The 26,476-nt window shown below is 48.8% G+C and overlaps 1 protein-coding gene across 1 annotated transcript in view; it reads left to right on the top strand.

Moving 5' to 3' along the window:
* Positions 1-26,476, top strand: part of Afap1l1 (actin filament associated protein 1 like 1) — a 54,796-nt gene that overhangs the window by 4,681 nt on the left and 23,639 nt on the right. The window contains exons 2-7 of the mRNA XM_026783305.1: positions 19,540-19,668; positions 20,533-20,616; positions 21,434-21,531; positions 22,354-22,462; positions 25,453-25,551; positions 26,165-26,376. Coding sequence (XP_026639106.1) covers positions 19,540-19,668; positions 20,533-20,616; positions 21,434-21,531; positions 22,354-22,462; positions 25,453-25,551; positions 26,165-26,376 — 731 coding nt within the window. The remainder of the gene's footprint in view (positions 1-19,539; positions 19,669-20,532; positions 20,617-21,433; positions 21,532-22,353; positions 22,463-25,452; positions 25,552-26,164; positions 26,377-26,476) is intronic.

Below are 26,476 nucleotides of genomic sequence, written 5' to 3'. Positions count from 1 at the left end.
AGCCGCTACCACCACCAGGCCTTTGTTATCCTGCTCCATTCCCGCTAACAGCTCACTTCCTCCTGCTGCTGCTGCTGCTGGTTTTACTCCTTCCAGCTTTGAGTACTCCGTGCCTTCCCCTCCTCACTCCTGTCGCCCCTAGTCACCCTGCAAACATTTCTTCCCCAGGGAAGTGTTTCCCAGTCTTCCCAGCTGCCTCTGCTCACCACTGCTCAGAGCGCCTTGTGCTGCTGGTGGTCATTTCCACAGCTGCAGTTATTGCAGCATGGCATGCACTGTTGCAGTTTCCACAGCTGCATTTAATGCAGCGTGGCATGCACTGTTGCAGTTTCCACAGGTGCAGTTAATGCAGCGTGGCATGCACTGTTGGTAGGAGCTCTTTGAGGACAGGCATTTCCTAGCTTGTTCACAGCCTCCTCCTCAGCTCCTCCCGCCATGTTCAGCACTTAGGAAATGTCTATCATGATGGTGAAGAAATGAAAGGGAGCGGATCCAGTTCTGAGTAGACCCTGGATGCAGTCATTTTCCACACCAGGATTTGCTGTTTCGGTGATTGTGATTTGAAGGACAGAAGTATGGGCTTTATCACGACACATTGCTTCCTTTGTGCCGTCAGATCCCAGATCCTGTTGACTGTTATTGGGAAATGTTATTGGGTGGCTGCTTCTCCTATATCCTGTTCCCCCTACAGGGTCTTCCTGTTTCTACTGTGGACTTCTCCAGCGTGCCTCAAGGACTACTCCCTGTGTGTCTAAAGCTCTGTTTCCCTAATCTACCTGGGCTCCAAACCATGCCCACGTTGAGCTCAGAGAAAGCGCACTCCAGAGATCCCATCAAGGGTTCTGGGATGCGATCTGGGGAATCTGCATTTTGCAAAGCCCTTGGGTAAACTTGTTCTCACTGGTGAATACCACAGCTCCTATACACTGCTCTGCCATGACCTTTGGCCCTGCTCATACACCCTTCCAGGATTTCCTGTTGCCTGCCCTAGGTAACTGAGGGCTATTCAAAGGCCTTTCCCACCTTTCAACCAAGTGGAGCTGCGGTCTAAACCTGTCACTCACTGTAGACGCCGACAAGCTACAAAGTTCTCTTGCTTTTATTTCTTAACTCACTAAGCAGGGCATGGTGGCACATACCTTTAATCCCAGCAGAGGCAAGTGGATCTTTGTGAGTTGGAGCCAGCCTGATCTACATAGATCTCTAGGCCAACCAGAGCTACATAGTGAGATCCTATCTCAAAAAAACTAAAAGTAAATGCATAAATAGCCATGCAGGCTTTTTTTAAAATCATAGCCCAGAATCTATCTAATTCCTTCTAACCCTGCCCTGAATTTTTTTTTCAACTTTGAGAGGCTTTGACATCTCCCCAGTGGTGTTCACTTCAGCCTGGCCTTGTGGATGCTAAGCATTTATGGAAAACTTTTGGTCAAAGTGCCAGGGGTCATCATGTATACTGTCACTTCACGACAGTTTATGGGCTGGGGAGGGGAATCCCCTGGGAAAGAAGCAGCCATGTGATAGGAGAATCATCAGACTGAGAACTGGTGCTGGAGTTCCTTTTCAGATACCGGTTCATCCTTGAGTTTCTCTTCTGGGGCTCGTCCCAGCCATGGCAGTAGCCCTAGGAAGTGGACAGCACAGCCATTCTCCTTCCATAGGTGAAGAGCCAGAAGTTCAGCACCTTCCTGAAACAGACCAGGCCAGCATCGCCTACCTGTGGGGTCTTCTGACACATCCCCATCTTAGTTCCCCTAAGACTTTCGGTTACCAGTCCTTCTCAGGAGGCTGGGCTTCTAGGAGATTCTAGCTCTCGCTGGCACGTGTCTTCCATTTCCAGGCGAATCCCAACGTGTAGGAGTGTTTTCTGCATTATGTCCTCCGGGTCCAACCGACGCCAAATGCTGAGTGTTTATAGTCGCACCCTACTCATGTTGACACTCACCATGACCCCAGTCCATGTAGTCATTTGTACTTCTTTTGAGGACTGTGGTTCACTAGCTAATTTATTAACTGTACTATTGGTTCTTTTGCTGTTTAATTTTAGGATTCTGAATAGTTTCTCTGGTATTAACCCCAGCCAGATGTGCAGCTGGCACAGTGGTCTCTGGGCTCTGTTGAATATTTGCTTTGCAGTATGAACACTTTTCTTCCCATACTGTCCCGTTTGTCTTTAACATTGTGTTGTTGTTGTTGTTGTTGTTGTTGTTGTTGTTGTTGTTGTTTTGGATGAATGTTGGGGGCAGGGTAGTGCTCACTAGGTAAAGACCACAAGGTAGGGATGGGACAGGTACTGAGTGAGAGAAGAATCTCTGAACCATCCTGTGGGACACCCTCCATCAGTGAAGGGGTACAGACAGGCAGCCCTGTGAGTTGAGGTGGTAAGTCTTCCCCCCTCCGAACCAACCCACGATAGCTGGTGTTTAGCATTAAAGAGGCCTTAGGAGGCTGATCCAGGAGGGCCCCAGGCTGGCTTAGCCTTCCATGTAAAATTCCATTCTGGAATGCCAGTGACGCCGGTCATGGGGGATAGAGGGGCAGCGCTGGCCAGGCATGGTTCTTCTCCCTGGCACAGCTGTCAGGCCATGGTGGGGGCAGAATGTGGCACCACATTGCGGTCATTCCAGCTGGGGGAATTCACCAGCAGTCTGCTGCCCAGGAGGCAGGCCAGGGGGTTTTTTATAGCCCGCTAAGAACCTGGAGGAAAACTGATCCGGGAGAGAGCAGCGGAGCACTTGTCTTGTCCCGGCACCTCCTCTCATTCGCGTAGTTCCCAGAGGCCCACAGTCCTTGTTAGGCGGCCAAGTGAGCATTGTGAGTTAAGGAAGCTGGTGCACTATTGGAGACGAAAGACGGGGACACAGCCACTGGCTCTTTGGGTTACCTTCTTGGGCTTCGGTTTCTTCACCTGACAGATTACTGTGCAATGACTAGCAGAGTGCAGTGGTCAGCAGACTCAACCCATGGGCCCAATAACAGGTTTATTAGTGCTGTTGGCAAAGAACTGTGCCCAGTCCTTATGTGTGTGTGTTGTTGATGAGCTGGTACAAGACCACGGCTGAGTACTTAAAACAGACCCTATGCATCCTGCAAAGCCTAAAACACATGAATCATCTAGGCCAGCGGTTCTCAACCTGTAGGTCACGATCCCTTAGAGGGTCTAACGACCCTTTTGCAGGGGTTGCTTATCAGATATCCTACGTATCAGATATTTACATCAGATATTTACATTACAATTCATAACAGTAGCAAAATTACAGCTATAAAGTAACAACAAAAATAACTTTCTGGTTGGGGTCACTACAGCATGAGGAGAACTATATTAAAGGATCACAGCGTTAGGAAGGTTGAGAAGCACTGATCTAGGCCTTCCCAGAGGTGTTTGCCCACTCTTGGCAGGGTGTAGAGAGAGTGCGGAGCCTGCTGGGAACACTGAGAAATGAAGCACGGGCTGTAGACAGTGCAAGAAATGGGAACGGCCATTTCCCTCTTCTTTCCAGATTACGTTTAGCCTCAGAATTAGTTTGCAAACAAAATTTTAGGCAATAGAGAGTTACACTGGGTGAAATGGGAGTACTGAGCACAGAAACCTCCCTCTGTCTTACTTCCAACACAACACACACACACACACACACACACACACACACACACACACACCAGTGGAAGCCAAGCAAACCCCCTGGGTTTTGCCAAAAGAACACATGGAAGCCATGTGCCCTCCCTCGGTTTTACAGTGGGGACCTGAGGCTCAAAGGCAGGAGGTTTCCTAAGGTCTGTGACAGAGCCCCCAGGTGGCATTGCACAGACCCATCTCTTCTGGAGACAGGCCTGTCCCTTAGCTGTGCAGAGCCTGCCGTTGGTCCCCAGGAGTCAGACCTGAGGCTCTGCTGCACACTTTGTAGGAACCTGCCTATGCATTACATCACCGCGGCCGAGTCAGGTTTAGAACCTATTTTCTGAGGGACCCAGAACCAAAAGAAAAAAATAACAATCTTTTTTTTATTATTATTATTTCATAGGTACAAAGAGTTTTTCTTTAAAAACCTCAGAGTGTATGTTACAATTGACATGTTAATTTATTCATTTTTTTTCCCTTTTCTGAAAAAGCTGTTATTCAGTAGATAAAAAACATCTTCAAATCGGTGGCATCTTAAGAGGGAGAAATTATGATAATTTATACAAAAGCTTTCTTTTGAAGATGGAATCAGATTCATTCATTTGTAGAATAAATATTTACCCTTCCTGCCCATTCTTGGTGGAGGGTGTGCTAAGGGCAGATCCTGCTGATATGAATCCAAGGAAGACTTTTTTTTTTTAGCTACACTTGAACCAAGAAAACCAATCTCCTGGGACCGTGCCAGGAAACCAGAGAGACTAATGGCTTTTCCTTGCCTCTAGCTAGCAACCAGGTGTGGCTCTGAAGGGCTATAGGGAGCAAGCTCAAAAGTGAGACCTGAAATCATATCTGGTTGGTGCCCATCAAAGAGAAAGTGTAAAGGACCAGAGGGACAGTGTCAAGGGACACTTTGTAGCCAAGACCCTCAGAAACACCGCAGATGGTATTTCAGGTGGGGGAAGAGGTAGAGAGGAGAGAGAGAGAGAGAGAGAGAGAGAGAGAGAGAGAGAGAGAGAGAGAGAGAGAGACCCAGAAGGTGCTGAGAAGCAGGCAAAACCACATGCCTGCAGCCCAGAACATCAGCAAGAAGCAAGCAGGGCCTTGAGGGCCTCCACAGAGCCCCCCCTCCCCACACACACACACAGTCTCTGGTCTCCAACAGGGTGTGCCCTATTCTCGGAGGCTCTGCTGCTTGTGATGTGCCTAATTATAGACACAGATAAGACCAGAGTCAAGGGCCTTGGCTGCCTGCTAGTGTCTAGTTACCCCTTTCCGATCCTGTCTGTACCTGTTTTCACTTAATCCTCTGTTTCTTCCACGGAAGCCATCAGGAGGCTCCAGGCAGGCATGGGAAGGTGCTCTGTGCACAGAAAGCATTGCAGTTCAGTTCTTCAAAGTGAGGCTTGGAATGCAAGTTTGTATCTGATTTTCTTCCATAATAAGCAAGAGAGGAACTGGAGTTCTCCTGGCACCCTCAAGGCTCTTGCTCGTGTACACCCTTTATTGGCACTGGAGGGAGACAGCAGGATTGGAGATGCTCTGGGAACTGGGTGAGAGGCCATCTTGTTATAATCTGGCCAAGAATCTGGCTACATTCTGCCTGTATCCTGAGAACTGGAGTCAGGCTAAATTCCAAAGTAAAGGTTAATTTATTTGCTGAAGGAAATATCAAGACGGGAGCTTTCAGGCTGTAGTGTGGTTACTCTTAACTGCTCTTCTTCAGGTCCATAAAGAGAGAGAATGAAAACAGAGCAGAGGCATCAAAGAACTGTGCAGTTTGGCAAGAAAAATAATTGAGTTTAGGATTGTAGACCATGCTGAGGAGCTGCTGAATAGTTAGAGGTTCTAATTACCGTTCTCCTTCCCCAACTCCTCCCAGATCCTTCCCACTTCCCTATCCACCCAAGTCTACACCCTTTCTCTCTCACTAGAATACAAAACAGGCATCAATGTAATAATAATAAATAAAAACAGAGAAAAAGAGTAAAAGAAAAATCACAAGAAACCCCCATGCAGGTGGTGAGTTAACATACATATTTTCACATACAGAAACAAAATTGGAAACCATAATATATAAGCAAACGATCTTAAGGTAAAAATAAAATGATAAATAACAAATAAATAAACACCTACACAAAACATTATGAGATATAAAGAAAAAAAGCCCTCCAAAAATACCATTGAGTTTGTTTTGTATTAACAATTGGGCCTGCCCTTAAGTGTGGTTTGTATATCTAGTGAGACTCCATTAGAGAAAATTAATTTTTCTTTTGAGAGCAGTTATCAATGTGGGGCAGCTTCTGGGTTAGGGATGGGGGTTGTACTACTTAACCTCTCTCTTTGGGACCCCATCTGGCTTAGACCTGTGTTGTTCTGTGCACGCTGCCACATCTGGGAGTTAACATGTGCAGCAATCCTGTTGTGTCTTGAAAATCTTGTTTCCCAGGTGTCGTCTGTCCCCACTGACCCTACAATCTTTCTGTTTCCTCTGCCTCCTCTTCCTCAGGGTTTCCTGAGTCCTAAGGGGAGGGATCTGATGGAGACAGTTCATTAGAGTATTCCAAGGTTTCTCACTCTCTGACACTGCCCAGTTGTGGGTCTCTGTTTTCGTGCCCATCTACCACAGGAGGAATCTTCTTGAGATGGAGTATCTTGTTGGCCCAGGACTTGCCAAGTATTAGGGTGGTGGCCAGTGAACCCCAGGAACCCGCCTGTCTCTGCTTCCCCAGAGTTGGAGTTACAAGCTTTTGTTTGAGCTCCTTTTTAATATCTGAGACACCTCCCAGTGTTGTTTGCTTATGATGTATTCTCTTACTGACCTATGCCCCATCCGTCACTGCCTAGAAGCTCTGTGACCTCAAGCAAGGTGTTTAACATTTGTGTGCCCTTTTCTTCATCTGCAAAATGGAAATGAGCATCATAGCGCTATGTGGATCCAGAGCACTGCACGCAAACCAGATCACCCCTCATTGCTGCCTAAAGCCTCCCCCGCTTTCCTGATGGGCCCTGCTCATCCTCTGACTTAACAACATTTAATAGAATTTGATCCCTGGAAACCATGGTGGAAGGAGAGAACTGACACCTGAAAGTTGTCCTCTGACCTCAGCTCGTGTGTCATGGTATGTGTATGTCCATACTCTCACACACCCATCATAAACACACATAGATGCCCACACACATGTGTACATGCACTCATGAACGCATACACACACATGCACATGCTCACACACCCATCATATATACATATACACACATGCATTCATACACGCACACACACATGTATCATACACACACATGTACTCATGCACGCACGCACACATGCATACACTAACATAACCATCATATATACATACACACATGCACTCATACATGTGCACACACTCACACATGCATCATACACACACATGCACACACTCACACATGCATCATACACACACATGCACTCATGCACGCATACACACACATTCACTCATATACCATCATACACACACTTGCAAAACACACACACATGCACGCATACATGCACACCCATCATGCATATACACACGTACTTATATTGGATGGCCCAGGGTGGTGACTTTGATCTAGAAACTCTTTTGCCTTAGTTTTCCTACTTCTGGAATCCTGGACCTGTGCCACCACGCCATCCTGTGAGAGTTGTTTTAAAAGCACGTGTTGCCTTCCTGGACAGGTCAGGCCACTCTGCTCACAGTTGCAGAACAGAGTTATCCCATGTCCTTCTCCACTAAGCTGTGAGCCCATGAGGACAGCATCCGTGTTTCACTTAGCGTGTGTCCCATTGGCACTGCAGCTGCACCTGGAGAGGGGCCAGCAGATCCTTTTAAAACGTTCTTCAAGGATGGACGAACTCCTGGGCTGGTGGGGAGCCTTGAGCTGAGTGCTCCTTAGGTAGAGGAGCAGCGCCGAGACCACAACAGTAGGTTCACCGTGTAGAAGAAATTCCAGCACAATGAATTGTGGATACACTGTGGACTGCGGTGAGAAGCACCCACAATCAAATGGGTTTTCTTTCCTTTCCCCAGCCATCCGGGGCAGCTGACATTCCTCAGCCAGCGTCTGTTTGCCCACCTGTAGGACAGAGATCACTCAGAAGGGAACATAGGCAGGAACCAGACTGGGGGGCAGGCACCCATGAAGCAGCTGGAAAGCCTTGTTCCTATTGGTAATGGTGCTGAGTTAGTGATCACAGCTGGTAAGACAGATCATCCAGGTAGGCTGCAATGCTCAGGGTGAGCACAGAAGGACCCTTTGGACTGTTTGCCAGATTGGGGATCTGTTTCCCTGCTTCACTTTCCCTTGCTAGCAGAAGCCTTCTGATGTGTCTTGGGTTGTTATGAAGTTGGCCCTGGGCCAGGGAAGTCCCAAGACTTCCCTCTAGGAGACCTCAGGGGAGGGTACAAAAAGAAAAAAGAAAGAAAGAAGCAGGCCATGGAATTAGATGCCTGCGTGTCCAATGATCACAGGCACTTAGAACCTCACTTACCCATTAGACTTGGAGTTCTGCCCCTCTCTCTCCTCCTGAAATGGGAGTTTTCTAGGCTCTACTCTTCACAGCAAGGGGACTTTATTTTAGGCACCTGCTCCATCTGAAGTGTTTACCCGGTCCTAATTAAGCCACTTCTGACCAATCGCTCTTCTTCCTCTCCTACATGAGCTCCTTCTGGCTTTTTAACAACCGACGAACATTGCATCACACCCCAACCCCTTCCAGCCCTCCAGGGCTCAGAACACCATCTTTCTTTTGGGACACAGAATTAAGAGTTGTTGTTTCCCTTTGGGATCTCATGAGTCGGGCTTCTGCTGGCCTCATCTCTCTCCACATTTTGTCTTCCATACTCCCACTAGAATGACCCGTTAAGCTCTGTTTACAGCATCCTAGGGCTTCTCCAGCTCCCAGCTCTTCCATATTCCTCTGGCAAACCAAAAGTCAACAAACCACACAGTTAGGTTTATCACAAAGTAGTAATTCCACTCCCCGTACTAGTTTTATGAATTACTTCCTTATTACTGGGACCGAATATCTGACGAGAAGACACCTAATTTGGCGTACAATTTGAGGTGGCTTTAGCTCATAATAAGGCTCAGCGCGGTTAGCGTGAGGATGCTGTGCAGTGCTCTCCTGGATGCTCACAGCAGTCTTATTATTTCCATTCTGCACATGAGAAAACAGACATGGAGAAGTTAAATACCTTGCCTGAAGCCACAGGCAAGGAGGTGGCCACTGGAGCAGCGGTCACGAGCAGACAACACTGGGAGGTGGTCTCGGATATTAAAGGAAGGTTGGACGAAAGCTGGACAGAAAGCATGACTGTGAAACGGGTGGTGATGTCTGTCTGCAGAGAGGAAGCAGAGTGAAAACTCAAGGCCGACTCCCTGGTGATATACTTCCTCCATAAAGCCTTTATATCGTAAGGTTCTGTAGCTTTCTAAGACATCAGTTGGGGACAAGTATTCAAGTCTCTGAGCCACAGCACAGAACAAAGCTATGTGTATGACTGCTTCCCACTGGTGCAGCCTGAGTTTGCACAAAACAGCTTCCCACTGGTGCAGCCAGAGTTTGCACACAGCGGCTTCCCATTGGTGCAGCCTGACCTGTGCTCATACCTACTTGCCAATAGTGCAGCCTAAGGCAGCTGTTGATCCTTTTCTGCTTGCTTTCTCGCACTGAGGTTTCTGGGTGCCGACCCTCCACCTCTGCCTGAGCTTCCTCACAAGCCGCTACTGAGCCTTGCCTCCTGAATCTTTACAGAGTCTTCCACATGGTGAGAACCATGATTGGCCACCACATATTTACAGTTCATGCAAAACCTCAGTTCACTCAGTGCTTGCGTGCTAAAGCGAGGTGGTAAGACTTTGGTCTCACACAGTTATGCAGTTATGATCACCCACCCTGCTGTCGAGAAAACTGAGGCTCAAACACATGAAGCAGCTTGACCAAGGCCATGTAGTCAGTGAGGAGTTGGCCAAGATTTGAGCTGCTGGATTCTGGCTCCAGTGCCTGTGTTTTCTCCACTGTACCAAAACACAGCACACCGTGGGCAGCCAGAAAGATCTCACCCTGGCACCTGTGGCCTCCAGCGAATTCTGTAAGCTCACTGGATCTCAGCAACAGTGAATTCCTACCATACAGTGATGCTACGGAGAGGGAGCAAGCACAGGGTAAGGCACAGAGATGCAGAACAGTGTGTAGCTGTCAAGAGGGAGGAACACAAGGACAGGCAGCAACATGCACACATCTCTCTGCAACCTAATAATGATAAAGTAAGAAAGGGTTATCTATAGCCTTAGACCCTCTTAATAAAATCTATAGTTAAAACTTTAAAATATGAATTTTCAGGCTCTCGCCTAGTTACACCAAAACTCTGAACAAAGGAAGCAAATGCCTGAAGAAGGCAGCTCTGAAAATGACATCAGAGAGCACAAAGACCAGGGCGGTCAAGATGCTGGCTTAGTGTGGAGTGATGGTGGATGCTTAGGGCAGGGAAAATAACCAATTACAAAAAATGATAATAATAACCGTTACATAAATAACAGGTATATGAGGATGGCTTTGTATGGTCCAGTGATGAGAGTAACTTGTGAGGCCAGAATCAGAATTAATCCCGTTTTCATCTTCCTGAGTCTCCAGTCTCTTCTTATAGAACCTCCCGACAAGAAGTGCTTAGTAACAAAGATGGCCAGAAAAAGATTCCGGTGTAGATACCAGAAGCTTCAGCTGAGTTGGGTTTGAGTGCTAATCACAGTCTGTGCTCTGTGTCTCTGGATAAGTGACCGTGGCCTCTCTGAGTCTCACGGGGTCCATTCATAGAACAGCAGATCCTACCTTCCTTACGGGGTCAGGAGGAAAAGCTTGGTGACACATGCCACCTCCGGAACATCACTGAAGAACTGCGAATACGAGCTGCTGTTTTACAGGGGCCCCTGGCACTGTTGCTGCTCCCCCTAACTCTGGGGAGGGAGACGGTGCAGACTGTCCAAACGGAAGCAGGCTCCCATCTTGAGTGGGAGAAGGAGCGGGTGTCACAGTTTCCCACTTCCTCCTAGAACAGTTTCCGTTGTGAGCTAAACAGGGAGGAATCCACAGACAAAGGAACAATTCTGGGAGAGCCCCATCCCACAGCCAGAAGTTATTTCCTCAGAAGTGGGACGTTATAGGCAAGCCCCCACCTCCTCCCATGTGCAAGGACGGTTTCCCTGGGACCCAGAGCTGGGAACTGGTTCTCCAAGACAGAACCCCTCAATAGGGACAGAATTGCTGCTGGGGATGGCAGTGAAGACCCTGGACTTCCCTGGGCCTGTCCCCTAGCCTGACTCCTGAATAGGGCCACCAGATATGCCCACATGACTGCTTTCCCATGACCTATGACCTTTCTGACTTCCTATCTCCCTATCTTGCTGAAATCACAGCAGGTTAAAGAAATATGCTAGTCTACCATCCTGGTCATAACCCTGCTTTAAAAGTCCAATTCATTCCCCCATCACCCTGCGCCAACACATCTGGGAGTTCCACATCCTCATGCCTAGGAGGAAAATGGTGCTCAAAGAGGTTAAATTGCATACCCAAAATCACCCTGAGTAAATGAGGGGAGTTAAAACTCAAACCAGGTCCTCTGAGACCAAGTTCCCAACCTATACACAGACCCTCCTCTGTCCTTCAGCTTCCTTCCTCCAAAGTCCTCTCCAGCCAGGAAACCATTGCTCTGATTAACATACACAAGCCTTCCAAGGTGACTTCCACATGGCCAAGACTGAACTCCTGAAAGATGCTGAGCACCAGACCCTAGCTGGGCAGGCAGGGCATCTCTACTGCTTCTTTTACAGTCCATTTATACCATGCTCTTTCTATATAACATGACAACAGGCAATGTTTATTTTGATGGGGAAAAAAAAAAAAAAAACCCCTGCTAGTCTAACCAATGCTGTCACTTCCAGCATTTTGCCCACCATCTGGCTGTTCCTTGGTCTTCAAAAGAAGCACTTATAAAGCTACAGGAAGAAGCTGGGGCCCCTGTAGCCCCAGTCAGCAAGTTGAAAAAGACCTTGGACAGGGAAGGAGAGTTTAAACCCACAGATCAAAAGGGCAGTTCTCCTAGCCTTTCCTGTGGTGCCGGTGGCCCCAATGGGGCACCTGTGAGAACACCATTGTGGAAGAAAGATATCACAACCAGCCCCTCCCATTCTGCCATCCTCCCACTTATAAATTCCTCACCTATAAAACAGGGCTAGCCCACCTTGTACAGATGAATGCATGTAAATAACGTGTGAGTCTCTTAAAGCAGGTAATCCCACCCATGTTGGCTGAATACCTACAAGATGCTAAATGCTGTTCTCCATATGTTCTCCTGTGTCAAGCCCATTCCTACGGAGGAGCCGCACTTGTGGGTTAATAGTGGTGTATGATCAGCAGAGGGCTATTTGTCTCAGACGTGCATGGCTCAGTTTGCACACAGCAGCTTCCCATTGGTATAGCCTGAGTTTGTACACAACAGCTTCCCACTGGCTAAGAAATGGGGGAACAGGACTTGAACTTGGGGGTCTATTACTTACTTGTCTTGTTGCTATGACAGTAGCAGCTTATAGGAGAAGACGTTTATTTGGGCTCCTGGTTTGAGGTCACAGACTATCATGAAGGATGTGGTAACAGGGGCATGGGGCAGCTAGCCATGGAGTATCCAACAGAGAGCGGTGAATCCTGGCACCTCTTATTCAGTCCAGGTCTATAGCCTGTAGTATGCTACCACCCACATTTAGGGGAGATGTTCCCACCTCAGCTAATCCAATCTAGACACTCACTATATCACAATCATGTCCAGGGGTTTGCTTCTGTGGTGTCTCTGAATCCCACCAAGTTGAGAGTCGCAGTGAAGCACCACAGACTGTTTGCTCAGTATCTTCAGACTCCCACCATTTCCAGTATATGTGTCAGAATTGACGACGCCCACCACCAAGAGACGGCATCCCGCAGTCATTCACAGCTATATTCTCATGGGGGATACAAGACAGCACACAGTCTTTGGGAGCTGAGCCAAAGGAGGAATTGGGCTTTGGTTTCCTTTTTTAACCAGAGTTTTTTGTTTGTTTGTTTTTGTGCTTTTCTTCTTCCGAACACCTCTTTACTATGCTAAGTCACTAATGGGAGAGATGTGATTGTTTAAATCACATCAGCTAGCTGCTAGACTTTATCAACACAAGAAAAAAGTCTGTGCCTATAAATTCATTCCCTTCACCATTCCTTCGGTATATACTTCATGCTGGGCATGAGTATGCTCCTGTCAACATAACATGGAGGAAACACAAATGAGGGAAACTGACCCCCCCCCCAAAAAAAAAAAGACACACAAGGACGATGAGGACTGGATCCCGGCACTACATAAAACTCGCAATGTGATGATGCTCATAGCACTTCTCAGGAGGATGAGAAGTTCAAGACTGAGGCTACACTAGGGTAAGTGAGACTCTGTTCCCAAAACAAAAAACAGTAAGGGGGTTTCCGTTTTACTATGTAAGGCTGGAGAGATGGCTTAGCAGTTAAGAGTGCTTGCTGCTCTTCCAGATGACCTGGGTTGGGTTCCTAGCACCCACATGGTGGCTCACAACCATCTGTAACATCAGTTCCAGGAAGCCCAGTTATCTCTCTGGCCTCTGCCAGCACCAGGCATATATACATGGTGCACACCCATACATGCAGTCAAAACACTTATATAGAAATAACTAAATAAATCTTTTAAAAAAAAAAGTTTGACCACAGGAAATGCCAGAGGGAGAGCTCTATCAAGATATGATAGCATAAATTAGGAGAAAACAGTGTGGCCAAAAGAACAGAGGTTTCCCTGAGGAAACATGGCGGAGTTGAGAGCAGAGGCCTACTTGGCAGTCAGAGGAGGGAAATCTGGAGACCAGAAACACAGAGAATGTCTGGGCTGAAAGGATGAGGACCAACCAGCATGGGCACCTTGGGCAAGGTCTCCCTGGCCATAGGGAGACTCCTCCCCCTAAAATAAATAACCATTCTATTAATCATAATTCCAAACTGGTGTGGGATTGTTTGTGACTTACGCCTTCACAACTTCTTTGGTCCTTGCTTTGCAGATCTTTAAAATGGGAGAGCTGGGCTAGGTCATCAAAATATCGTTTTCGTTAGTAGAGTTTGTTGAACATCTGCTGTGTGCCTTGTGTTAATAAGTATAACGCATTGTCCACACATATCATCGGGTCAATGCTTTGTAATCCAAAGTTCTGGAAGGTGTTAGTAAACAGAAACAACTCTGACCACAGTGTACAATACAGCAGTCGCTTAGTGCATGTTGGCTATAGACACAGCAGGGCCTTATTGACTCCCCAGAGCCTCTGAAGTTAGGGATCCTCTTGGACAACAAGACCAGATCTAAACACAAGTGCAAAATACAAGAATCCAAGGACTTCGGGGCTGGAGAGATGGCTCAGCAGTTCAGAGCACTGGCTGCTCTTCCAGAGGACACAGGTTCAATCAATTCCCAGCACCCACATGGCAGTTCACAATTGCCAGTAACTCCAGTTCCAGGGGATCTGACACCTTCATGCCAATGTACATAAAATAAAATTTAAAAAAAAAAAAAAGAATCCAAGGACACATTTGGGGTTAGACCCAGATCACTAGCCACTGCCCAGACTCTGCCCTGAAGCTACTGATCATCTTCTGTAGGAGTGTCTATCCCTTTACTCTTTGGCTCTTTGTTATCTAGAGGGGGCAGTCCAGTGGTTTCTTAAATGATAAAGGTTTTCCTTCAGTCTATATGATTCATAGATGCTTGCTGGCATGTTTTGCAGATACTGAAATTTGCATTGCCAGGACAAACGCCAGCCTCTAGACCCTGGTGTGGATCCACCAAGTCACTCTCTGGCCGAGAGGACCAGGAGTCTGCATTTCCAACAACCCTGGAGTCTTAGTCTACCTAAAACTCGAGGCTGCTGACCTGGTGGTGGTGCAGCTTGTCATCTGCATGACACCCAGAAGCCTTCTCTCTAATAGAATTCTCTGATGGTTTAAATCCCTTAGGAAAATCCCCCACAGCAGGACCATACTTCTGTATCCAGTGTTCTTGAGAACACTGTGAACTCTATTATCCTGGAAGAGCCTGGTGCTGGCTGAATGGTTTTGTGTCCACGGTGTTATATAATATTTTCTCTGGGATGTGGTTCCATGCAGGAAAGCTCCTCTGAGTGCTGTTGTTGCTGATAGTCAGGGCTGTGAAGTATTGGTAGGCTGCCTGTGGAGATGGCCGTGTAGCAGAAACCTCACCCCTCAGAAAGAATCTCACAGGTGAAGGTGTAACCCAGCACTCTCTGCAAAGAGGGTTTGGAAAAGAAGCCCAGCATTGCCTCTGCCACCTCCCTTCTGCCTTGCTGTAGTTTTTTACTGTTTTTTTTTCCCCCTTTGGGGTCCACCACCCAGCTCCAAATAAACACACAGAGGCCTAGTCTTACTTATAAGTGCCTGGCCTTAGCTTGGCTTATTTCTTGCCAGCTTTTCTTAACTTAAATTATCCTGTCTACCTTTGCCTCTGGGCTTTTCTCTTTCTCTATTCTATATATCTTTCTTTACTTCATGCTTTGTGGCTGGCTGGGTAGCTAGGTAGCTGGTCCCTGATGTCCTTCTCTCCTTCGTTTCTTGTTCTTTCATCATCTCTTCCCAGAGTCCTCCTCCTATTTATTCTCCCTGCCTTCTAGTCCCGCCTATTTTTTTCTCCTGCCTTTCTATTGGCCATTCAGCTCCTTATTGGACCAGTCAGGAGTTTTAGACAGGCAAAGCGACACAGCTTCGTGGAGTTAAACAAATGCAACATAAAAGAATGCAACACAGGGCTAGAGAAATGGCTCAGTGGTTAAGAGCATTACCTGCTCTTCCTAAGGTCCTGAGTTCAATTCCCAGCAATCACATGGTGGCTCACAATGATCTGTAATGAGGTCTGGTGCCCTCTTCTGGCCTGAAGGCATACAAGTAGACAGAATACTGTATACATAATAAATAAGTATTTTAAAAAAGAATGCAACACATCTTTGCATCGTTAAACAAATGTTCCACAGCATAAACGAATGTAACACAACTTCAACTAATATTCCACAGCACCCTGGCTTCCAAGCTGTTGGGTTAAGCTGAAGTATGGTAGGAGGTTAAAGCATGGGAGTTTGAGTTTTGAAGAAAAGGCACTTATTTCTCTTGCTTTGAGCTTTGATTTCCTCTTTCCTAGGGCAGTGGAGGTTGTCTTCATTACTGTTCTATTGCTGAGAAGAGACACCATGACCAAGGCAACTTATAGAAGGAACTGTTTAATTGAGAGTTGGCTTCCAGTTTCAGAAGATTGGTACATTATCATCAGGGCAGGGAGCATGGCAGCAGGCAGGCAGGCAGGCATGGTGCTGGAGTGGTAGCTGAGAGCTCACACCTACTGTGACAATTATAGCCAGAAAGAGAGAGGGAGACTGGGCTTTCCAGGGCTTTTGAAACCCAAAGTCCACCCCCCCCCCATGATACACCTCCTCCAGCAAGGTCATACCTCCCAATCCTTCCCAAACAGTTCCACTGCCTGGGACCAGCATTCAAATATATGAGCCTTTGGGGGCCGTTCTCATTCAAACCACCTGCCCAGCACAAGGTGACTGCTCAGCCTCAAGGACAAGTCTTGTTCATTGACTGCAAGCGGAGTTTTCTCTCTGGGAGGCAGAAAGCCTTGTGTCTGCATGCTCTGCGACATCTTCTCCCCTAGCTCCTCCTTCTCCTCTGTCTAGTTGGATTCTAGTGACCCATGTCTGTTCAGTAATCAGTCCTTCAGGTCTGGGAGCGGATATCTCAGTGGTAGGGCACTTTCCTAGCATGTCCAGGTGCCCTGAGTTTAATCCCCAGTGGGGAGACAGGGTACTTAGAAGTCAAGGCTTTGCGTGTGTGATCCTGTCAAAGACCAGAGAGGAAACAAATTGCCTTGCAGAGCTTGGTACTAAAGCCGCTGTGATAACCTCAGAGAATTCCCTCAGAACCTAGTTGTTCCTATAGAAAGGGCAACCAAGCTGCGTGCAGGGCAATAAATATAAGTACGGCTTCTGGAGAAGCCAGACTGATCCTGCCGCTGGGCACTTGCCTGGGAAGTAGAAACACCTGGGGATCCCAAAATATTTTCAAGGGGACCACAAGATCAAAGCTACTTTTTCATTGCCTTTTTGTTGTTTGTGGGGATCTCACTGTGATTTTAGGCTGGTCTCTAGCTCCCTGGTCTCAAGCTACCTCCTAGCCTTGGGCTCCCCAGTGCTGGAACTTCAGGGGTGCACTGCCAAGCCTGGGTCAAAAGTGTTTCAACATAGCACTAACATGCAGTGTGCCTTCCTCGTGCTCCTTCTGCACAAGTGTGCAGGTACAGTGTCTGGAGGTCTAGGGGCACGTAAAGATGGCAGCTCTGAAGGCTGCGGGATGCACGTGTATCTTTGTGGTGGACCAGCCTCTTGTTATGCAGCACTGATAGGCACAACCTACTGCAAATGGGAGCTTCTTGGGACCTGAAGAATTTCTAAAAGTATAAAAGAATTTTGAGATCAAAAATAAAATCATAATGCTTGGTATAAGGCTGTTCTTTCCAGTACTCCTAGGGTGCTGACAGAACAGGGGAACAGGCTACACTGTTGTGTTTATACACTATGAGCATATCCCTGTGAGTGGTTAGGTATGGATGTGAATATCAGCATGCATGTGCGTGTGTGTGTGTGTGTGTGTGTGTGTGTGTGTGTGTGTGTGTGTATGTAGAGACAGACAGACAGACAGACACCAAGAGAAAAGAGAAAGCCTGCTGGGACAATATCCTCTTTATTTTCTCTAATCCCCAGAGCAACCAGCTTGACATATATGTCCTGCAAATGTTTTGAGATCATCTTAACTGAAATCCATGCATCCCTGAGGTCCAGCGAGGTCCATGATTCCTTTGGCTGCAGCAAAACTTTAAATGGTTCCTGCTCTAAAGACAGGAGCTCCTACCCCATCCAGACCCTTCCCTCTGGGGCACCGGGGACTTGGGCCCTGGGGACAGCAGGTCTCCTTCTCTGCAGCCTAGGGAGTCCACAGCTGGGAAGCAGTGAGCTGCACTCCTTTGACGCTGTGCAGGTCCTTGGACTCTGCTCAGCCTCAGCGTGCATCCTGGAAAATGGGTCTCCCATCAGACTACTCAGAGCAGCCTGTGGGGGTGAGTTAGAAAGTGCTCCGAAGGTCGCTCCCACAATGCCAGTGGCTGGAATTCTCCCGAGGCAGTCGTCCCATCTGGATTGTCCCCCTTGGTTTATTTGCTCCAGCTTTAGGTTAATGCCTACGTGCCACAGAGAGATGGCATCACTCCCTGTCCTCAACAGTGCCACTGTGCAAACGATGTCTCTTTGAAACAAAGGCCAGCATGAAGCACTCTGTGGAGCAGGCTGCAGCTTAGACTCTTAGAAAGTGAGGCACCTAGGTTAGCCCACACTTGGGAAGCCTTTTGTACACCCAACATGAGTAGGGTGAATTCAGGGGCAGCGAGAATGCCTGAGGCATGCTGTAAAAACCCTTTACAGTCAGTCCCCTGTGAGGTGTGTTAAGGTTTGCCCGATTAGAGAGGAAGAAACCGAATCACTGGGAAGTTAGGTAACCTGTAGAAAGCCCCACAACCCCAGACTGAAGCCTAGTGCTCTGGCCCAGGGTCGCTAGAGTGATGATCCTCCTAGGATCCGAGCCTTTCACTTCAGCGCCTCCTTGCCCAGTTGATCTAAACTATAAACTCACGGACCTGAAAGTCCAAGCTCTTCTAGGTGCTTCTCGGTGGCCTCTCTATCTTAGTTCTTTACCTAAAATGTGAGGTGATCCTGACATCTACCTCAAATTGTTGGTAGGTTCAAATAAGACTCTTAAGGCAGTATGGTCCCCTGGCTAAGCAAATGGGGCGAGGAGTCAGTGGAGACTTCTCGTAGCTATTTGTATGTAACTTCTTTGCGTCTTCATTTCATTCTTTATATAATGGGACCAATAATGATCTGAGGGTTAGATGATAGAAGATAAAGGCTTGTTCGCACAACGTATAATAGCTGCATGACACAAGTTACCATGTGTCTGTCATAAAGCAGGGATGTGTTATAGCTGTTATGAAGCTGACCATTGTCCCTAAGGCAAAAGAAGTCCTATATAGGGCAGAGAAATGCCGATGACATAATGGTCTTGGCATGCTCCCGCCTTTAAAGGACTCCGCTCTGAGATCTCGTAAGTCGCTGGGGTCTCTGACCTGGGGAACTTGTCAGAAACTCAGAATCTCAGCTCCCACCCCAGATCTCCTGAACCAGAATCTGCATTTTGGCAAGGATCCACGTGATTCCTGTGCACACTTAGGCTCCAGATGCACCCATGTACGAGCGGAAAGAACAGCAGTGCTAGTTCGGGCTATGGAGTAGGAAGGGTTAATGCTTCGTTTGGCTCTGGCACAGGAAACAGAAGGTTCTAGAGATTGAAGCCTATGAATGGATGAAGCAGGAAGGCTTCCTTCCTGCCTGTGTTCTGGGCAGCTGGGGACTCCGGCTGAGATACGTTCGGAGCTCCTGTGCCTGCAAATCAGGCTGAGGCAAAGGAAGGCCATCTTGTTTCTGCCCAGGGTGGCCTGGGCTCAGGTGTGCCAACATGGAGGCCCAATCAGTCTGCAGGCCAAGGCCATCTGAGGTCTAAGGCGGAGTAGGAAGGCTGGAGGAAAGCCACTGGGTTTTGAGCAAGGCCCTCCCCAGAGAGATTGGGGACGAGCTATGGGACAGCTGTGTGGGGGCCCTGTCTGTGTCTCTGTGGTAATCAAGGCACTGCCTTCTGGCCCCTGCTGTCCTGGCCTCCAGTGGACAGGGACAAGAGCTTAACTCAGGGCCTGACTTTCCCTCCCCAGTGCTGGAGCAGCTCATCCCAGAGCTCACCGGACTCCTCAGCCTCCTGGACCATGAGTACCTCAGTGACAGTACCCTGGAGAAGAAGATGGCCGTGGCCTCCATCCTGCAGAACCTGCAGCCCCTCCCAGGTCAGCCCCGAGGAGTCCCACTTAACATAGACCGCAATGGTACCATTCACCGCAGAGCCTGTGTAAGGGAAGTCTAAGCCTCCTAGCGCAGCAGGTGCCAGGCTGTGACCCAGGCCCCGCCCCTCCACTGTAGTCTCGGTTGTCCTGTGTGTCCTCCTCCATCCCCAGCCCTCCACAGACTCACACATGCGTGTTCATATATTTACCACACATGATCTATTCACAGCACAACGCTCTCACACGTAACATGCTGTATACACCACACATTACACAAGAAAAGCATAAACATATACCATGCATACATACACACATAAGCATATGCTGTGGCTACACTGTAGTGTATACATGTGTGTACAACATGTAGTTGCACAAAGACATGCACTCCTGTATGCTCTCTGACACATGCATCCCCACAGGATAAACAGTTCCCACAAACTTTGTGCTTGCCCCCTCTAAAAGCGTGTATGTGTGCCTCGCTGCCTACCAAGCAGTTTGCCTCAGCCTCTTGGAGATACTTGCAAGTCAGCAGGCGGCATACTGTCTCTTCATAACTCACAAACTGTACCCCATCCTTGCAAGACTCCGGGAGCCTGAAGGATGAGGTAACTCTGAGTCATACTCTCCTCAAACAGAAGGTCACCTGTTGCCTCACAAGATCATTGGGATGGGGGCAGGGAGGCAGGGACAAAGGTTCCTCCTCACTGGAGCCCTTTTTCCTCACCAACCCTGAGCTGGCCTGTAGCAGCCTAGACTTCTGGATACCCTTGTGTGTGGAGGCAGAGATCGCAATCACAGTGGCCGTGCAAATGACTAGAAAGAGGTGAGGTAGCCTTCTCTCCTCACTGGTGTGTCCTCCTCCCTCAGCAAAGGAAGTCTCCTTCCTGTATGTGAATACTGCAGACCTGCACTCGGGTCCCAGCTTTGTGGAGTCTCTCTTTGAAGAATTTGGTAAGTTCCCTCTCCTGACCTTAGCCAAGAACATACACACGCACGCATGCACGCACGCACGCACGCATGCATGCACACACGCACACATGCACGCACACACGCACGCAAGCACACACGCACGCATGCACGCACACACGCACGCATGCACGCACACATACACACCGGGTCCCCCTTGTGCTGCTCTTGACTTTCACCCTGAGCCCGGGTAGCTCTGAATGCCTCCGTCTGTAGTTGGAGACCTACCCCAAGCTTGCAGGAGTGAATGTGCAGGCCAGACAGCACAGCACAGAGGTTCCCTTGTAGCCACTGCCACCCATCAGTTGTGGCCCCTGAGCCTGGCTGAGAGGCCCAGCAACTCAGCAGAAAGTAGGAACTATGACCGGGGGAGAGTGGGTACGTGAGCCTGAGAGCGACCAGCTTGGCTTGTCGGGGAGAAGGCGCCCTGCAGCCATCCTAGAAAGAAAGCGCTGTTCATCTCAGGAGAGATGTATGGTCTAGGAGAGTTTTGAGACGACGATCCCTGTACGTCATAGAGACGTAGGAGCCCCATACATATACAGGAGCCCCCCATTCCTCCGTGTCATATTCTCAAAAACCTCCAAAGCACCCCACAAAGATGGTCTACGGTGACTTCTGTCTGGAAGCCAGGCAAGACAGATTAGCACAGCTGACCCAGGGAAGAAGCCCAGGGCACACTCTATTCAGCTGCTTGTGCAGGTTGCTAAGGATGGAGGAAGAAGGGCCTGGCTTCACAGGCAGGCCTCCAGACCCCAAGCCCAGCCATCTTTCTCCTCTGCCACCTTGGTTTTCTCTGTAGACTGTGACCTGGGTGACCTTCGGGATATGTCGGATGATGGGGAACAACCCAGCAAGGGAGCCAGCCCTGAGCCAACCAAGAGCCCATCTCTGAGAAGCGTAAGTCCTGGCCCTGACTAACGACGGAATCTGAGTTTTTCACACCTACAAAGTAAAGGATTTGTTCTAGTGTTCCCAGCCTGGGGACTACAGAGTTAGAGACAAGCTTTGCTTGTCACACAGACTCTGAGCCTCATCACCTCCATGACAGGTACTAGTTGTTAATTCGCTATTCTCTTTACATACATATGGTAACCAGATGTGTTGTCCCCATTTTACAGATAAGGCTTAGGGAGAGGGTTAGGTGATGCACCCAGTGTCCTGCAGCGAGTAAAAGAACGTGCTGAGCTGAAAAGCTGAGGCTTCCTGACCCCAGATTTTACTGCTCCCTCAATTATATCCTTCGTGTTTACTTGTTCTATTGCTCCTTGTGTGGTGGCAGAGCTCACACCAATGTCGGAGCACTGTGAGTGCACCCACTTAAAACACAACAGCCACTCGGGGCAATTTGCAAAACTCTTGGACGTTACAAAGGCGCTCCGATGCTTGCAGAATTTACAGAAGCAGAACAGCACGAATGGGCTCTCTGGTTGCCAGCTCTGAGTCTAGTAGATGTTATAGCTATGCCAGGTACAGCATCCCATGCTGTAATCCCAGCACGTAGGACGGAGAGATGGGAGCATTGCAGCTCAGGGCCAGCCTGGGCTACATAATGAGACCTCAGCACACAAAAAGCAGCTTAGAGCTTCACATTCAGACTGCATCCTTGGAACCCTGGCCTCCTGGCAACCAGTCTCTCTCCCTCCCTCCCTCCTCCCACCTGTTCCCCTCTGCCATATTCACAGCTGCCTTACTTCACAGGCCTTATTTGTTCCCCTGCAGACAGCCGACGTGCCTCCACCACTGCCCAACAAGCCTCCCCCTGAGGATTACTATGAAGAAGCCTTTCCCCTGGGGCCCGGCAAGTCCCCCGAGTACATCAGTTCACACAGTAAGTTCTGGGCCCTTCATGGCTTACAGAATTCCTTCCTTGAGAAGCAGCAAGATAAGCCACTGCCTGCCCAGTTCTGTTGCCCTTTTCTGGGATGAGCTGCCCTGAGCTTCAGACCATGGGACCAATAGCATGGCCAGGGGCTTGGCTTCTAGTCTCAGTTCTGTGACTTGAGGCGGACCCCTGTCTTCTGAGGATCTCTGCCCTCCATCCTCTAAACAAGGAGGCGATAGCTCCATTCATAAGAGAGTGCAGGACATAAGTGACAGCTGTCAGTCCTGCTTCCCCCCCCCCCTTCATCCTGCAGTGTCATGGTTTTCCTTCTGCGTATACATATGGATGATCGTGTTACCAAGTCAGGACATCATAGGATGTGGCCTATGGCCTAAACCAAGCTTCATGGTTCATCCTCCCGCCCCAGGGAGTCACACAGTGGTAGGCAGAAATAGGAGAGGCTTGATTTATATATAGTTCAACCACCTTTTTAAAAACTATTAATATTTTATATTTGTTACGATCTACTTATAGCATAATGCTTGCAAATAGCATATATAGCATAATTTATACCTAAATATGTACCAAAGAATTCTGTGCATGTTCTTTTACTGATGGGATAAATAAAATTAGAAAAATCTCTTAAATTAGCCATTCTGACTTCCCCAGTGGGCAGCAGGTGGCCCTCCCTTTACATAAGGACCCGATGAGGAGCCCTCTACTCAGCAGAGGAACTTGACAGTGTACACGGCTGTTCCACAGCTGGTCCCCAACCCCTCTGGGGAGGGCCCTGCTCAAAACCCGGTGGCTTTCCTCCAACCTGGCCTGCAGTCAGTGTACAGGGAAACTGGCTTTAGATGCCCGAGCATGCGCAGCTGGGTTTGTAGCTGGAAATGCCGGTGTTCCACTTCCCTGCTGTCCCACAGCACAGCAGAATATTCTCCACCCACCAAACTGCAAATGAAACAGGTCTGCCCCATGAGAATCGATAAACTCACGTGTTTATGACCATGTGAATGACCCAGCCATGGAAGAAAACCAAGCACAGAAGGCTCTACAGAACACCATTACATTTGTTTGCTTTTTCTAACAGGATATTCTCACTCATGCGCTGGTTTTTGCAATTTTTCTAGGATGTGCAAGAAACTCGTAACAGGATTTTCCTATGGGAAATGAATAAAAATCCAGATGGGGCACTGGGCAGATAGCTCAGTGGCAGAGCCCTTGTGCAAAATAAATAATAACGATAGGTAAATGTGATGTGTAATTTGAGATACTTATTTAAGTCAGTTTGATGTCATTCACTAAAATCCCAGCTACTATGCACCTGAGGCAGGAAGATTGCTTGAGCCCAGGAGTTTGAGGCCCCTTCTCAATAGAAGACAGTGAAGGAGGGAAGGAAAAAAAGAAGGAAGGCAGGAAATAAGTAAATCCGGGTGAAGGGAAAATGTTCTTTTATTCACACTCTTTTGTACTGCTTATATTTTCCCATGGGCAAAGGTGATAAAATAGAAGATTAGCTGTCTGTCCCACTATTTTGAAAAGTGTCCGTCCCTGGTGTGGCGTGCATTTAGCGTTACACAACTGCCACTGCTGTCTAGTTCCCAAGCATTTTCATCATCCCCCAAAAGAAACTGGATCATGAAACAGTCCCTCAGCCACTGCTTCTCCTCCCCGAATGCCCCCAGCCTCTGCCATTTCTGGCAATACGGCTTTGCCTATCCTGGACTTTTCATCGAAAGGGAATCATCTGACACATGACCTTTCTAGATTGACATCTTTCACTTAGCGTAGCATTTTCAAGATCTGTCCATGTAGGAGTGTGCATCAGAATGGCTGATAACTCTTCTCTAAGGACGTGCCACATCTGGTTCATCTGTCCATCAGCTGATGACATTGACCGTGTTTATACCTTTTGCCTGTGGAGAGTTTGGACCGAGTGATCTATGGCCCTCTTCAGGCTATGAGTCCCCAGATTCCTATCACAGAGGTGAAGCAGGCAACTTTTGCTATCTGGTTCACTAAGGGCAAAGGAAGAAGGAAGGGACAAGGTACTTGGGGGGACCCAAGTTGCATGTCAAGCGCCCTGGCAGAAAGAGGCTCCCTAACCTTCCCAGAGTTTACTTCCTTCATATAGGGCAGAGCCACTCCCTCCTGGGAAGTCTGGAAGGGGGAAAGGCCTCAGGACCCAGTCAGGAGAGAGCCTGCCACCAAGCCAGCCAGAGTGTCCCTCCTCTCTCAAACACTGTGTCCAGCCATGGTGTTCGTTTTGCCCCCACATACCCCACTCCCCCATCTGCCAACTGCTCCAGTCCTCCTTGCACACCGTGATGCCAACATGTTGGCCTCAGAGAGGCAAAGGCGGGTTCTGAGCCTCGCTTGGAGTGAGCCGAGTATCCCAGTAGCTAGGGACTTCAGTATAGCTTTCCTCAGGAAACAGATGGACAGGACAAACCCAGAGCCAGCGCTCTGAAGAACCGTGTGATGAGCGCGTGAGCCAGCCTGGCTGAATGAAGGCATCCGGCTCAGTTCTGATCCAGCCTCAGCCACTAGCAATCTCTGTGGGGCCTGCTGCCCTGAGTGTGAAATGAAACCAAGCCTCCTTTCTTGCAGCAGATCCCCTATGCCCTGCAATACCGAGACCAGAGCTATGACAAGGACATTCACACATACTCGGTGCCATTGGACAATGAGCGAAAACATCTTTGAGCTGGGCCTTGAAGGGTGGGGAGTAATTCTCTGATAAAAACATAGGAAGGCAGAGAGAATAGGATGAACATAGACCTGGAGGTCTGGCAAGGCCCTGCAAAGCAGTTTGTTGTGGCGGGTATGGAGGGTTAAATGAGGATCCACCTCAAACCAGGTGCAGAAGTCGAGCCCCCCACTCAGGCTGAGGCTGCCCTGAGTCCCCACTCTCTGTCCCTGGGACTTGCCCAGCCCAGCCCTGGATTCTACCCGTACATCTACAAGCTCAACTCTTTCGAACACCCCCACAGATGGCTGCAGCCCAGCCCAGTCGATTGTGGGTGGGTACTATGAGGACGCGGACAGCAGCTACCCCAGCACGAGGCTGAACGGAGAGATGAAGAACTCCTGTACGTACCAGGCAGCTGCTCATGCAGCTGTCCTCCCGAAGAGCCGGCCCTTGGCATGCACACACCCACAACCCCTTACCAGACTGTGATCACTAAACAGGTCCCAAAGCCCTTGCTCTCGGTGGGTTCAGTGGGGGGAAAAGAAAAAACACTGGAATGGGGAGTCACTTGAGTCTTTCCCTGATCTAATTCTCGATGGCTGATCTTGGGCAAAGTTCAGTTTCCTTATGAGTTCCAGGGATTTGGATTGGGAGGGTGGCCTGAGACAATGGCCGTGGGTGGTGATGAGGTCAGGGCAGTAACAGAAGTTTACTGAACACTTACTGGTAGAAGAAGACACTTAGCTAGACATTGTCCATGCCATGGGGTCCAAGGCACCAGATGAAGCAGCATCCGGTATATATCATGACTACATACATAGTGGTGAGGAGCTCCAAGAAGTGAAATCCCCAAGATGCCGTCCCAGAGGCCGCTCCAAAGCGAAGCTTTTGAGTCAGGCCTTTAGTCCATCCTTGTCCTTCCTCTGCCCCCTGTAGCTCGGGCCCAGAGCAGGCTGCCTGCCAGGGTTAGAAGGGGCACGGGGACTGAGGGTCCTTTCCTGCGACACCCACAGACAATGACTCTGACGCCATGAGTAGCTCCTATGAGTCCTACGATGAGGAGGAGGAGGAAGAGAAGGGGCGGCGGCCCAGGCACCAGTGGCCCTCGGAGGAGGCCTCCATACACCTGGTTAGGGACTGCCGGATATGTGCCTTCCTGCTTCGGAAAAAGCGCTTTGGGCAGTGGGCCAAGCAGCTGACTGTCATCAAGGAGGAGCAGCTACTGGTGAGTGCCTCCCTGGAGACCTGTGGGTGTGCTTGAGGCTGTGAGTGGTCTCTGCACAGACCCTTGGGGATGGTACATCGAGCTCCAGCACATGCATGTG

The sequence above is a fragment of the Microtus ochrogaster genome, chromosome 18 (genome assembly GCF_000317375.1).
Source record: "Microtus ochrogaster isolate Prairie Vole_2 chromosome 18, MicOch1.0, whole genome shotgun sequence".
NCBI classification, from domain to species: domain Eukaryota; kingdom Metazoa; phylum Chordata; class Mammalia; order Rodentia; family Cricetidae; genus Microtus; species Microtus ochrogaster.
The sequence above is the reverse complement of the archived record's forward strand: the minus strand, read 5'-3'. Positions and strand labels throughout refer to the sequence as shown.